This window comes from Anguilla anguilla, chromosome 11 (assembly GCF_013347855.1).
Source record: "Anguilla anguilla isolate fAngAng1 chromosome 11, fAngAng1.pri, whole genome shotgun sequence".
Lineage (NCBI taxonomy): Eukaryota > Metazoa > Chordata > Actinopteri > Anguilliformes > Anguillidae > Anguilla > Anguilla anguilla.
The window spans coordinates 3,369,582-3,384,911 of NC_049211.1; the positions used below are offsets into that span (position 1 = coordinate 3,369,582).

General features: G+C 50.0%; 1 protein-coding gene across 1 annotated transcript in view; it reads left to right on the forward strand.

The window, feature by feature from the left end:
• LOC118208519 (leucine-rich repeat neuronal protein 2-like) overlaps positions 1–9,347 on the forward strand; it is an 83,761-nt gene extending 74,414 nt beyond the window's left edge. The window contains 2 exon segments of the mRNA XM_035383274.1: positions 6,423–8,953; positions 8,955–9,347. Of these exon segments, the coding sequence (XP_035239165.1) occupies positions 7,037–8,953; positions 8,955–9,257 (2,220 nt within the window). The 5' untranslated portion in view covers positions 6,423–7,036 and the 3' untranslated portion in view covers positions 9,258–9,347.
• The last annotated feature ends 5,983 nt before the right edge of the window (positions 9,348–15,330 follow it).

A 15,330-nucleotide genomic window follows, 5' to 3' on the forward strand; every position in this document is an offset into this window, starting at 1 on the left:
CCTGAAAACTGACTCAGAGAGCGGGGGGGGGGGGGGCGGTGGGGGTTGGGGTCGGAGGGTGGGATATATAGGGCCTGCATAATTTAACAGGCCTCCACACTTCTGTCAGTCACTCAGTGCTGCAGGACATCCCAGTTCTGTTCCTCTGACGTCTTTTTCTACTTTGAGACTTATGAGCCTATTGATTCTGCACTCCGTTCTTCACTGTTAGCACTTCCTCCACTGGCTAGCACGGTCACGTCAAAGGGAGTCCGGTGAAAACGACGACCCGTGAGCCGGAATTCAATCAACATTCGTCCATAACTTCCGCTAAAAATTAAAAGCGAGGATTTTTTTCCCCACGCCCGCACAGTTTGCGCGAGTTCAGCAATCGCTGAAGCTGACTCGACGAATGAGAGTTTTTTGAAGAAAAAGTGTAATGGTTGTGTTTACTTGTAAGTCAAAGTTTAGGACAACTGTTCATTGAATACATGCCAACATCATGGACTAATATTGAATACAGGCCAAAGTTAAGGACGAGTGTTGGTTGAATACAGGCCAAAGTTACAGTAAGGACGAGTGTTGTTTGAATACAGGCCAAAGTTAAGGACGAGTGTTGATTGAATACAGGCCAAAGTTAAGGACGAATGTTGATTGAATACAGGCCCAGACGCTCTGCAGCATTTTCTCCGGCACATTTACCAGCGCAGGTGTTTCTGCCGCTCTGTCCTCGCTTGCGTGCCCCCGGAGGCCCGCCGTCGGGACAGAGCGCGGGTCGTTCTCTCAGTGATTGCCCTTAATACGTCCCGGACACCCCGCTGCAGACTCGGCAGGTTTCCTGGAATCCAGCCCCCTCATTGGTCCGCGAGGCTGTTCCCTCTGACCCCGCCCCCCCTGCACATCCACAGCAATTACGGCCAATCAGCCGGCTTCATTTCAGATAAGCGCTGAGGCGGCGGAGTTCACCGGCTCTCGGAGGGGAAGGCCGGGAATTGCTTTGTGGGCAGTTTTTCGGGGGAACTGCTCGTGATGGCGGCGCTAGCTTCAGACTCGGAGGTTGCCGGGTTCAAGTCCCAGGTGGGGCACAGTCATTTTACCGGATGAGAACGGTGACCTGAATTGCCCCAGTAAATATCTGGCTGTATATATACTGTATATATATATATATATATATATACTGTGGAGTTATTGGGCCTGAGAAACCGAGAGTTGATTTATATCTGCAGAGGCCGAAACTTTCATTAGGAAAGTTTCTGCGTTTTTTTTTTTTTTTTTTTTTTTTTTTTTTTTACTGTCTGTCCTCCTTGAGTATTTTTTCCAGAGATGGTTACAGGGAGAGATAAGATCACAGTACTCATGGTAGGGGCTTGGATATGGGATGAGAGTCCATAGCTCTACCCGCTGCACAGCCTGCCTGAAGTCTATCTTTTAATTTTCATTTTAAAGTGCTGTGCAGAGTAACCGATGGCGACCCATAAATACCATACTTTTTTGCCTTTTAAATTCAGGCAAAATCCTTTTTTTTAATGTTCTCAATATGCTTGCTTTTTAAAAATATTTGGGGCTGTGGAGGCTGGGTCTGCTGCTGTGCTTCGGGGGGGCTGGGAGCGGGGCGGCACCCCCCCCCCCCCCTTCCCGGTTGACAACATCGGGTGACACCAACGGTCAACTGCACCCGGTGTCAACAACCTCTAAGCACCAAATGGCGGTCGAGCAACGGGGTCACGCGCCGTTTGCTGCAATACCACCGCCGTGTTCGTGACTTCCCGCTCCTGCCGATCGAGTCGTGACACTCGAGAGGCGTCCGTTTTTCATTCGAGCTTCAAGGTCACTGTGTGCTTGTAAAAAAAATAAAAATAAAAATTTTTTTAAACGTTAAGGGTGTTGACGCTGGTCCTCAAATACTTTTACCGAAATTACAGAGCCCTCAGTGGGGCGGAGTCAAGCTGGCAGTCGCAGAGAGATTTTTAAGATCTTTTGGGTTCGTATCACGCTTAGACAGTGGTCAGCTGGCTCTATACTACTGTCTGACGGGAGGCAGTTAAAAGCTGAACTGTGTGTTTCTAGAGCCACCTCTACCTTGCCTTGTCATTTTATGAAAATGCTTCATCTGTGAATGCGCACCCACCGCTGGACCAGAGGCAGGGTTCCACACAGTAATAATCTGATGACAGGGTTCCACACGGGCGCTAGATAATACGGTTCCACCTAGAACCCAGTGCAGTCAAATCTCCGTTTCTAAACATGCCATTTTTTCACATGAGATCTGTGGAGTGACATTTTTTTAAATCAGGCGATTGAGCGGCGCAGTGTAAGAGTGCACGTGTGCGTTTATGTTCTCTGTCATTTGAAAGCATTCTGCATTAGAGCTTCTTCTGAATGAAAGTAATGTGATGTACTGTAGGGCCAGCTGCACGGAGACATGTCTTAGTGGGACAGCGGCACATGGCGTGCAACGCTCTTCCATTTCTCTCCAGTTACAGAATTTTTCTCCCGTGAGAGAGAGTAAGACAGAGAGGAAATGCAGCTGGAAGCAGCAGATCTCCGCAGAAGAGAGCCAGGGAGAGAGGGCGTGAGGCCTTATTTAGCAGTCACTCGCAGGATGAATTAGCGAGGTGTCGCGCTGGATTGATGTGGGCTGAGGAGGGGTTAGCGGCTGGCTGTTTGTAGTCCTCGTGCTAACGTGCTAACGTGCTAGCAGCCAGGCCTTTGGCGGTCTGGCTCATGGGAGCTTCTGAAGCAGGGAGATGTGCTGCAGCCTCAGACGCTGCTCAGTATTCAGCGTGAGACCGTTTTTTTTTTTTTTTTGGCGGGAAAAAGCCTCGGGGATGTTCACCGAGGGAACACCGTGTAATAACGGAACATGACCAAAGGTTCCGCCGGGAAATTGCTTCAATGTCATCATGGTGCCACACTGATGTCATTTCCTTCCTGGTGATGCAACGGATCGAAATCCACGGGGTGGGAAATGCGTCTGGGGGGCTTCCCCCCCCCCCCCCTCAAGGCCACGCCACGTATTCTCGGCTTGATGGCTCCCAACCCTCGGGATGCCAGATATGCTGCTTTTTTCCCCCTCCTGCTGTGGCCGTCTTTTTCTTTTCCGGTCAAGCTTTCAATAAATCCAGTTGCTTGGTAACAGCGCACATCCATTCAGGTCCCCTAATGCAGAAAGGACGGCTTGTGTTCTTGAGCGCGGTGCGTGGGTGGCAGTGTAGTGTGATGGCTCTGGAGTTGGTCTTTTAACCTTTAAAGGTCCCAGGTTCGATTCCCCGGTAGGACACTGCCGTTGTACCCTTGAGCAAGGAACTTAACCTGCATTGCTTCAGTATATGTCCAGCTATATAACTGGATACAATGTAAACGCTATGTAAAAAAATTGTGTAAGTCGCTGTGGATAACAACATCGGCTAAATGCCTGTAATGTAATGTAATGTAATGGCTAAATGCCTGTAATGTAATGTAATGTAATGGCTAAATGCCTGTAATGTAATGTGATGTGAAACCACTTCACCTTCTAAAGGCTGAATGTGTCAGAACGTTTGAGGCTTTTGGCCTCATCTTAACTCGGCAGCATTGAGCGTGTGGGTCATCTATGCGTGCTGTCACTGAATTCATTACGTCTGGACATCCCTATTATAAATCCAAAGGGCCGGAATAAGAGAGCAATCCGTGCCCGCTAATTAAGGAAAACACTGCAAAGACTTCCTTTCTTTATAGCATTACTGGGCCCTTTAAATGTTGACGTTATGACATTACATTACATTACAGGCATTTAGAAGACTCTCTTATCCAGAGCGACTTACACAACTTTTTTACACAGCATTTACACTGCATACGTTTACACAGCTGGATATATACTGAAGCGATGCAGGTTCAGCACCTTGCTCAAGGGTGCAATGGCAGTGTCCTACGTGGGAATCGAAAAGACCAGCTCCTTACCCATTATACTGCACCGCCATGGGCTGGTGTTCGTACGGTGTCCCGCAGAACGAGATCAGGAGGGGTGCGATGGTCTTTTTCTTCTCACCTTAAACTCGGCGGCCGGCTCAGACAGGAGAGAAAGCAGATGAGACGCGGGTGAGCTGAATAATGAGCTGCTTTAATTGATCAGTTAATTAAGTGCTGAATAGCAGCAGAAACCAGCACACACACACACACACACAGGCTTCGGGGACCTCTGTGCTCTGCATGCACTCTTTAATGAACTCACCCGTGAAAGGAGTTATCGCTCAAGCCTAATTAGACAAATACAATTACTCCACTGTGCATTATTACCGGAAGGAAACAATAACTGACTGACTGACTGACTGATTAATCAATCAATTAATTAACGTTATTAATGCTCCAGATATCACCATGCTAAATTGGCATCTCTTTCATTTTTTTGCTAAGGAGGATTCTTTACTCCTCGCTGTTCTGGAATTTTGTGTTTTGGTAAATGGTAAATGGACTGCATTTATATAGCGCTTTTATCCAAAGCGCTTTACAATTGATGCCTCTCATTCACCAGAGCAGTTAGGGGTTAGGTGTCTTGCTCAGGGACACTTCGACACGCCCAGGGCAGGGATCGAACCGGCAACCCTCCGACTGCCAGACAACCGCTCTTACCTCCTGAGCTATGTCGTGTTTTGCTAGACGGGTTCCGTCAGTGTGTTGCTCGAACTGTGTACTAGCATCTTTCCCGACTCAAAAACCACCTTCTTTCAGCCTTTTCATTCTGTCATTCTTTCTTTCTTTCTTCAGTCGTTTTTGCTGCAGAGAAGACAAATGTAGGAAGGTTTAACAGTATAATGTAGCGAGGTTTAACGGTATAATGTAGCGAGGTTTAGCGGTATAATGTAGCGAGGTTTAACGGTATAATGTAGCGAGGTTTAACGGTATAATGTAGCGAGGTTTAGCGGTATAATGTAGCGAGGTTTAGCGGTATAATGTAGCGAGGTTTAGCGGTATAATGTAGCGAGGTTTAGCGGTATAATGTAGCGAGGTTTAACGGTATAATGTAGCGAGGTTTAACGGTATAATGTAGCGAGGTTTAGCGGTATAATGTAGCGAGGTTTAACGGTATAATGTAGCGAGGTTTAGCGGTATAATGTAGCGAGGTTTAGCGGTATAATGTAGCGAGGTTTAGCGGTATAATGTAGCGAGGTTTAGCGGTATAATGTGGCGAGGTTTAGCGGTATAATGTAGCGAGGTTTAGCGGTATAATGTAGTGAGGTTTAGCGGTATAATGTAGCGAGGTTTAACGGTATAATGTAGCGAGGTTTAACGGTATAATGTAGCGAGGTTTAGCGGTATAATGTAGCAGGTTTAACGGTATAATGTAGCGAGGTTTAACGGTATAATGTAGCGAGGTTTAGCGGTATAATGTAGCGAGGTTTAACGGTATAATGTAGCGAGGTCTAACGGTATAATGTAGCGAGGTTTAGCGGTATAATGTAGCGAGGTTTAACGGTATAATGTAGCGAGGTTTAGCGGTATAATGTAGCGAGGTTTGACGGTATAATGTGGCGAGGTTTAGCGGTATAATGTAGCGAGGTTTAGCGGTATAATGTAGCGAGGTTTAACGGTATAATGTAGCGAGGTTTAACGGTATAATGTAGCGAGGTTTAGCGGTATAATGTAGCGAGGTTTAGCGGTATAATGTAGCGAGGTTTAGCGGTATAATGTAGCGAGGTTAACGGTATAATATAGCGAGGTTTAGTGGTATAATGTAGCAAGATTTAGCGGTATAATGTAGCGAGGTTAACGGTATAATGTAGCGAGGTTTAACGGTATAATGTAGCGAGGTTTAGCGGTATAATGTAGCGAGGTTTAGCGGTAATGTCCCAGAACTAATTTGGCGCAACTCTGCGGGAGAGAGAAGGGGGATGAAACACCTCGGCTCCTATTGAAACAGACAGGCGCTAAAATCCACAAATTACCCGTCCTGCGCTCGCAGAGAGAGAATACAGGAACCGGGAAGCGTCTCTGGCATCTGGAGGAGAGGAACGGAGACATGAATAAACATTTTAATCCTCCCAGGAACCGCATTCCCAAAGATTAAAACCGCATGCTGCCAGTCCTGAAATCATAAAAAACCCAAGACAAAATGGCACAAAATACTATCTGACCTGGGTCAAATACTTATTTGTTTTGGATTGCAATACTTTCCTGTGCTCTATTGATCTTGCCCGGTGTAACTGAGTTTGCCAATATGACCTTCTGGGGGGGCGGGGGGTTTGCACTTGTTGAGAGTATTTCATTGGTTCCAGTACACCAGACAAGATCAGTAAAGGGTAGAAAATTATTTGAATCCAAAACACATACGTATTTGACCCAGGTCTGAATACTCTAGATATGAAAATCTGAGATTTGTTATGGAGGCCTGTCAGTTTCACACCGGTCAGCCAGTGGTCTGGAGATTTCCAAGCTGACTGGTTCTTGTTTGTTTGTGTCTTTTCCAGGTCCGCCGAGAGTGTCCAGCTTCGACTTCCCAGAGCCAGAATGTGAGACGGGCTGGTGGGATCCGTCACAGCTGTCGCTAGGCAACGGGAAACCTTCCAAAACCACAGACTTCTTTCCAACACCTTCCGTCCTTCCCTTCAACAGCGGAGTCCACAAGAGTCAAAAAACGTAAAACCGACACAGGGAAAAAAAAACGTTTACATGGTGACAATCAAAAAGGCCAACAGCAAAAAATAAACTCCATGTCATAACCATGGATCCTCGGAGGGCTTTGTTGCAGTAAACATACTCTGTTTTTCCCACCATCCAAATAGAGCTGGGGAGACACTGATGACAAACATTGCCCCTTTGGAGCATTTCTCCACCTGCAGCAACGGCATGCAGTAGCAATCTGCAGCTATGAAGTAAACAGCCAGGATCACTGAGAAACTACCGTATCCCTGTCTCCGGCAGCCTATTTCTCTACCCAACAACCCCCTCCTCACACACGCACAGAGTTCTCCTTCACACTGGACTTTGAGAATAAGAACACCTTAGGAGAGCTCCTGCTTCTAGTCATTGGCGGCTGTAGTAAATTCGGTAGAAAACGCTGACCCTGACTGCGGCCAATGAAATGACAGCGAGCGGCATGCCCCTCCTCCTGGTTCGGCTGCCCCTCCTCCTGGGCGTGGCCGGCGCCCTGGTGATCCACTCGGTGCCCTGGCGGGTGCCCTGCCCGCTCCAGTGCACCTGCCAGATCCGGCCCTGGTACTCCCCCCAGTCCGTGTACCGGGAGGCCCCCACGGTGGACTGCAGCGACCTCCTGCTCTCCCAGCTCCCTTCCCAGCTGCCCCGGGAGACGCACACCCTGCGGCTGCAGAGCAACCTGCTGAGCGGCCTGGAGCCCGGCGAGCTGCAGGGCCTGGGCAACCTGACGGAGCTGGACCTGTCCCAGAACAGCATCGGCGCCGCCCGCCGCCTGCGGGCCGGCCCCCTGCCGTCGCTCCTCAGCCTGCACCTGGAGGAGAACCAGCTCCGGCAGCTGCCCGACGCCGCCTTCCCCGGGCTGCCGGGCCTGCAGGAGCTCTACCTGAACCACAACCGTCTGCGCGACATCGCGCCCGCCGCCTTCCGCGGCCTGGGCGGCCTGCTGCGGCTGCACCTCAACTCCAACCGCCTGGCCGCCGTCGACCGCCGCTGGTTCCGCCACGTGCCGCGGCTGGAGGTGCTGGTGATCGGCGGCAACCCCGTGGACGCCATCCGGGACCTGAACTTCGAGCCGCTGGGCGCCCTGCGCAGCCTGGTGCTGGCCGGCATGGGCCTGCGGCGGCTGTCCGAGCGGGCGCTGGAGGGCCTGGCCAGCCTGGAGAGCGTGTCCTTCTACGGCAACCGGCTGAGCGCCGTGCCCAAGGAGGCCCTGCGGAAGGTCCCGGGCCTCAAGTTCCTGGACCTGAACAAGAACCCCATCCAGCTGGTGCAGCGCGGGGACTTCCGGGACATGCTGCACCTGAAGGAGCTGGGCCTGAACAACATGGAGGAGCTGGTGTCCATCGAGCGCTCCGCCGTGGAGAACCTGCCCGAGCTCACCAAGCTGGAGATCACCAACAACCCGCGGCTGTCCTACATCCACCCGCGCGCCTTCCTGCGCCTGCCCAGCGTGGAGAGCCTGATGCTGAACACCAACGCGCTCAGCGCCCTCCACCGCGACACCGTCAGCGCCCTGCCCAGCCTGCAGGAGGTCAGCCTGCACGGCAACCCCATCCGCTGCGACTGCCTGGCGCGCTGGGCGGGGGCCGGGGCCGGGGCCGGGGCCGGGGCCGAGGGGGGGCCCGGGGCAGGACGTCCCGTCCGCTTCATCCAGCCGCAGTCCACCGTGTGCTCGGACCCCCCCGAGCTGCGGGCCCGGCGGGTGGGGGACGTGTCGTTTCGGGAGATGTCGGAGAGCTGCCTGCCGTTGATCGCCCCCGGGACGCTGCCCCCCCGCGTGCGGGTGCGGCGGGGGGGCTCCGTGGCGCTGCACTGCCGGGCGCTGGCCGAACCTGAGCCCGCGGTGTTCTGGGTGACGCCCGGCGGGCAGCGCCTCTCGCCCGACGCCGCATACGAGCGCTACCGCGTCCTGCCCGAGGGCACGCTGGAGATCGCGGGCGCGGGCGCCGAGGAGGCGGGGCTCTACACCTGCGTGGCGCAGAACCTGGTGGGCGCCGACACCCGCAGCGTGATGGTGAGGGTGGAGGGGCGGCGGGCGCCCCCTGGCAGGGCGGCCCGGCGGGGCGGGGGCGACCTGGAGGTGAAGGAGGTGACGGAGCGCCACGCCCTGCTGGTCTGGCCCACCGGACGCAGCGCCCCCTCGGCTCGCCTCTCCTGGTTGGTCAACGGTAGCCGCGGCGACGACGGCGACGGCCGCCGCCACAGCGTGCGCATCCTGGCCGGCACGCGCGCCTTCAACCTGACCCGACTCCGCCCCGCCACGCTGTACCGCGTCTGCCTGCACCTGGGGCCCAACGACACCTCCTGCGTCCGCCTCAGGACTACAGACGCCCGGGCCCCTGGGGGCCCCCCCCCCCGGTGTGGCCCCCGCCGTGCTCCTGGCCGCCTCCGCCCTGCTGCTCCTCCTGGCCGCCAAGGCCTTCCAGGGCGTGGGCCTGGTCGTCTGGCGGGAGGGGGGCCAGGGGGGTGATGGGAAACGCCCGCCGCCCTCCTTCGCCGCGCCCCCAGCTGCGAAGGCCCATGTGTGTGATCCAGCCCTTCAGAAGCAGCAGCAGCAGCAGCAGCAGCGAGGTCTGGAGTCTCCAGAGGCCTCCGCAGACAGCTGCAGCATGGAGAAGAGCAGCTCTCTCCATCTGCAGAATGTTTAAGAGCGCTTAGGCGGAGTGTGTGTGTGTGCGTGTGTGTGTGTGTGAGTTTGTGTGTGTGTGTGTGAGTGAGAGTGAGAGTGTGTGTGTGTGTGTGTGTGCGTGTGTGCATGTGTGTGCGTGTGTGTGTGCGTGTGTGTGCGTGTGTGTGTGTGTGTGTGTGTGAGTGAGAGTGTGCGTGTGTGTGTGTGTGTGCGTGTGTGAGTTTGTGTGTGTGTGTGTGTGTGTGTGCATGTGTGTGTGAGTTTGTGTGTGCGTGTGTGTGCGTGTGTGTGTGTGTGTGTGTGTGCATGTGTGTGTGAGTTTGTGTGTGTGTGTGTGTGTGAGTGAGAGTGTGCGTGTGTGCATGTGAGTGTGTGTGTGTGTGTGTGCCCTTGTGAGTTTGTGTGTGTGTGCATGTGTGTGCGTTTGTGTGTGTGCATGCGTGCGTGTGTGTGTGAGTTTGTGTGTGTGTGTGTGTGTGTGTGAGTTTGTGTGTGTGTGTGTGTGTGTGTGTGTGTGTGCGTGTGTGTGTGTGTGTGTGTGAGTTTGTGTGTGTGTGTGTGTGTGTGTGCATGTGTGTGCGTTTGTGTGTGTGCATGCGTGCGTGTGTGCGTGCGTGCATGTGTGTTTGTGTGTGTGTGTCCATCCACATATGCTTCTGTACAAGTGAGCTTCTGGTTGCTGCAAGTGGAAAAATTCAGTACATACACATTTACCTGCATACACACTTGCACACACTCACACACAGGAGCGTATGATCATCAGCTGCAGAACTGGACCTCCCAGGCTTTTTCTCTAAGGCCTGGTGACCAGCAGCACAAAAAGGAGAACTTTACAGGGACTGGCGAAGGGGGAAGCCATGTTTTACCTGGCTGACGCTCTTCTCGTGAAGCTGTGAGAGCTTGTTTCCCTCTCACAAACTGTACTGACAAACCCAGTCTGTATTTATTTAACGCGTGACATGCGTGGTGGTTGCACATTGAAATTAAAAGACGTAGTTACCTGAGCGTTCACTTCGGTCACGTAACGATGTTTAAAACTCACTTCCGGTCGAGTGCAGTAACGATAGCCGCATGCTGTTACTGTGCACATGCAGCTCGTGTCAGGAAGCCATGTTTCATCACACGTCAATGTCTTAGACTTAACAGAGGAGCCTTATGTCAAGACATTAAAGAACAGTCCCACCAAACAAATCGGTTGAGAGATCAAACAGTCATTTGGTCAGTGCAGAAGAAAAACTCTGTCAGATAACATTGCTGATACTAAAATGTGCCCTTTTGAATTCACAGATGTAATAACAATTTTATGCTAAGTGGGGAATAGAAGTGTTTTGACTCTGAAAAGAATGTGTCCTTTCTGGGGTGTTCTTTGTTTTTGGGGTTTCGCTGTTCAAGTGCGACCGCTCTCTTGGGTTCACTGCGAGCGGGGCGAGACGTATCGGACACAGTCGCGAACCTTGACCTCTGGAGATGTTTAATTATCCTGTTGAACGCACACAGGAAGTGGAGTTTGAGTGTTCAGCCCCAGGAGACGCAGCGCTGACATGGATCCCCCCACAGGGGGAGCCAGACTCTCTGCCCTCACGATCCCCGCCGATTGCCCTGCTACAAAACGACTTTCTACGTTTTTCAATTTTTTTATTTATTTATACACGGATATAAACAGTGCTTGAAAAAGGACAAAATAAAAACACGACACGGACAATTTGATTTTCAGGGGGATTGTCTCGGGGAGGAGTGAAGGAACAAAATGAACTTAAAAAGAAAAGGAGAAAGACGTTATGGAATCTTAAGATAAAGGACAGGTTTTAAAGGGGATTTGGATTTGAGGATATTTGGCCAATAAGGTGCAATAATTTTCAAGGTTAAGTGCAGCGCTGCACAGCGATCTGTTCTAGGAGGCGGGGAAGATGGAGGCATCGCGCTGCCTCCAGCGAATCAGGATTCAGTGCGCAGCGTGCAGCACCTCTGCTTGCTTACCTGTATCTATGTTTATTTAAAGTTTAGCGTGGACGGGTCCTCTCCACCAATCACAGCGCGTGTTGGTAACAACAAATGCAAAAACTTTCAGTGGTATACCTCCTGGCTGTATTCCCTTCAGGCGTAAACGAATCCTAGAGGTATAGCTCGAGGGTACCCACCAATCACCATCCCGGTTGTTGTGATTGCTCTTAGCAGCGTGCTCTGTGATTGGTGGAGCTCCGTTCTGGCTAAAAGTGATGACATGTAGTTGCTGTACCTATTTTATTATCCCTGGTAAAGGACAGGAAGTTAAGGGCAGTGGAATTTATTAATATCCTCGGTATGCCCGCCATCGAATCGTTTGTCCTTGTTGTCAAGTGAACAGCTACCTGGTGACGACGTGCTTCTAATCTTCTTCTTCACAGCCAGCCTGCAAGTGTTATTTAATGCTCTTCTTTTGAACTTTATTTTAAGTATTATTTTAAAGGTTTTTTATTATTATTTATTTTTTTTTTTTATGGCCACAGTCGGTGTGAGCAGCGGCAGTTACCATGGAAATAAAATGAGGCATCAATCACAGGAGAACGCTGTCAGCAGGAAGCGGCTCTGTGTTCCTCACACCATTTGCTCGCTGTTACCCAGGAGATGGAGATCACCATGACTACTACATTTTCCCTCCAATTCACGTCCCCATGCCCACCAGTTTTCGTGAAAAAGCAACGGATTTTTACGTTTTTCCATTTCCAGAGTGCTGGTTTTTTTTTTTTTTTTGTTTTGTTTTGTTTTGTTTTTTTAATTGACTGGAAGTTTATTTCATTGACTAAGCAGAATGACATTTGAAGTTGATCTGTGGTCTAATGGAAAAATAAAAACAACAAGCAAGCAGACAAAAAGACACAATCGGTGAACAGAAATGGTCAGCATCCCACAATCCTGAAACTGGATCTGACATGAAATGTCCAGCCCAGAGCTCTCAGCCAATGGGAAGTTCAGCCCAGAGATCTCAGCCAATGGGAGGTTCAGCCCTGAGCTCTCAGCCAATGGGAGGTTCAGCCCTGAGCTCTCAGCCAATGGGGGTCCTGTGCCCAGATCCACCAATCCGCATTTAATTTTATTTATTTATTTTTTTGCAGCATATACCTATTTTCCAAGGTGTGTCCTCTGACTGTGTTTGTTTCTGTCTGTAAATTAAAGTGGTCAGTGTGTCTTCTCTCTTCTCTCTCCTCTAATTTTAATTGCCCCCCCTCCCTCTACCCCTCCACCAGTTCCCTTCTTCTTCTCTCCCTCGTTATCCCTCCTCCCCTTCTCTTTTTCTTTAACCACACCTGTCCACCAACCTCTTTCCTAACGAGTGTGTTGCTCTTCTTTCAATGCCAGTGTCGATGATGACTGTGTGTTAAATTCTATTTTGAGCGATTATTAAAAAGATTTTGGACTGAAAATGCAGGGTGGATTTATTTTGACCGGTTTCGTACTTGAAAGCTGCATTTTGGTACGGGTGAGTTGTGGATGCGTGAAGTAGTATGTTTTGTTTTAAAGAAATACGGAGACCCGGGGGAGGAGAGTGGAACGGGACGAACTCTGAAGACGGGTGAGGGGGCTTCTATTCTCAAAAGAGACCTGGACCCTGATTGACAAAGCAAGCAGGATTACTGAGTTAGCTGGATTACTACACCGAGTAAAACCCGCAACCCTTCCAAACATGGAACATGGACTGAAGTAGAGAGAGCTGTTCCAGGGTTTGACTCTGATCTCAAGTCAAGATGCACAAGAACAATCAGAGATTTCACAGCTGATTCAACAGCAATATCATAGGCCTGGTCGAATCAATGTGTTGACATTTGAGCAAACACTAATGCTACATCCACACCTAATCCCGATTAGCGATTAGCTCATCATTACATTACATTACAGGCATTTAGCAGACGCTCTTATCCAGAGCAACTTAGACAACTATTTATATAGCATTTACATTGCATCCATTTACACAGCTGGATATATATACTGGGGGTGAAGAAGAGCCAGGGATTCTGGGAACGAGACGGGACAGCCGGCTGCTGATTGGACGCTGAACGGTGGCAGGGGCGGAGTTGGGATGATTCCAAGGGGGCCCTGACTGACAGGGGCCCTCAAAAAATGTTAGAACAAAGGATTTTGCGGGCTGGTGGGGCCCAATGTGAGCTCTTCTCATGGGGCTCAAAATCACTGGTGGGACCCCTGAGCAGGGGTGTGTGGCGGGAGTGTGTGGTGTAATCATTGTCTAAAGATAGGAAGTGCTGCTTGGAACACGGTGTCCCAGAGCGAGAGATTTGCCTGGAATGCAGGCAGCCCGTGGAGGCCGGCGTTCAGAAGTGACGTGGCGTGTGAATTTAGGGAGGTCGACGAGCTGCCAATAAGCAGCCTGCTGCAGTGCTCCGGTTTCTCTTCAGAAACACGCTGTTGCTAAATGCTGAAATTGCCAAACTTTTTTACTTGGAGATGGAAATTAGGTAAATAGTTATATTTATTGTAAAAAGATAAGATCAAAGATAAGGACAAATGTTGACTGAATCAAGATCAGATTCTAAGGAAAATGCTGATTGAATCTAGATCAAATTCTAAGGAAAAATGTTGGTTGAATCCAAGTCAAATTCTTGGATTGATTTATAGATAACAGCAGTTGTCCTAAAGCATCACAGCCATTGAAAGAGTCGTAGCGGGGGGGACTACCTTTCACTACTGGCCTGCGTTTAGCTTAGACCCAGAAATTGGCTAAGCAGGATGGTGATAGAGAAATTGATTGTGAAATCTATTTAGTGTGCTTATCGATTTTCTCTGGGGGTGGGGGGCCAGCGGCTGGTCAGTAATGGAATATAGAATAGAGAGCTTTGGGGGGGCGGGGGGGGGGGGGGGGGGGGGGATGGTGGCCGTGGCTAATGGAGTGGAACTCCATGGTGCGTTGAGGGGGGTGGAGGTGGTGGAGGTGGAGGGAAAGGGGGGTGCGGTCGCCCACAGCCATACCCCCTCTCCCATTCAGCATTAATGAACCCCAAAACCTCCCCCAAAGATTGGCTTCATCAGGTGATGAGTCACCTGTCGAGAGCGCACAGAATTTATAACAGCTGTTTTCTCAGCCTTCCCCAAGATCACACAGCAACCTAGCCTGGACAGTTTAGCATAGTGCTGCATTTCTTCGTGAAATGTGCGTGTGTCTGGGATGCAGCAGTTCTGCCCAGTCATAGCTGCATGCTGGGAAGCATGTGTGTTGATTGACAGGTATACGCTATGGTCAGATGTTCTCCTGTGTGGTTGCTAGGGAATATTTTGCTTGAAATGGTGGTTCATTGTTAAGATTACTGACTGGTTATCAATCCAGGCAAAGGTGGGGAAGGGTGTGTGATGCCTTCTAGTTGTAGTGGCAGGAAATGGCACAGGGAGCCTTAGAATACTAGAATTTCCCCTGGCACAAATTTACAACAACAAAAAAATGTAGGGAAACAATAATGTGTTTTCTTTTAGGTTTGTTCAGTTTCATTTAAAAAGATAGATGTGAAAATGCCACGCAAACTCAAAACATGCAGGTTCAGGAATGTTGAAATGGTGTGAAAGCAAAAAGGTGAAAGTTCTGAAAACTTAAAGAAATGAACTGAACTGGGAAAAAAATACCGTTTAAAAAAAAAAATAGTGTTTTCGCGTGTGTGGATCCTCTCCTGTGTATGACCAATCAGCCGTATTTCAGCTTCGGGGGGGGCTTTGTATTAATATCTGCTTAAAAAATAGAAAATACAAAAAAAATGAAATTGTTTTTCTCTGTTTCCAATTTACATCTGCGCACATCAGGAAAAACAATAAACATTAGATCAGAGATCCATGACTGTTGGAATGGAACTCAGTGGGCACAAGCTGCCATCTAGTGGTAAAATAATATTTTAAAGTGGTGTGGCTCTCAGCAGTTTTGGAAATCGTACAAGGATGGTATAACCTCAACCCATACCATTCCACAAATTAAATAGCATTTATAAAAGACCATACCATATAAACTCTGTGTGCTGATAAAGGGCATTGCTACAACATGCTCTTTTTATTTATTAATTTTTTAAAAATAAAATATATTGTGGCACTAGGAGGCCACAGGGGCAGAGAGGGACAGAGAG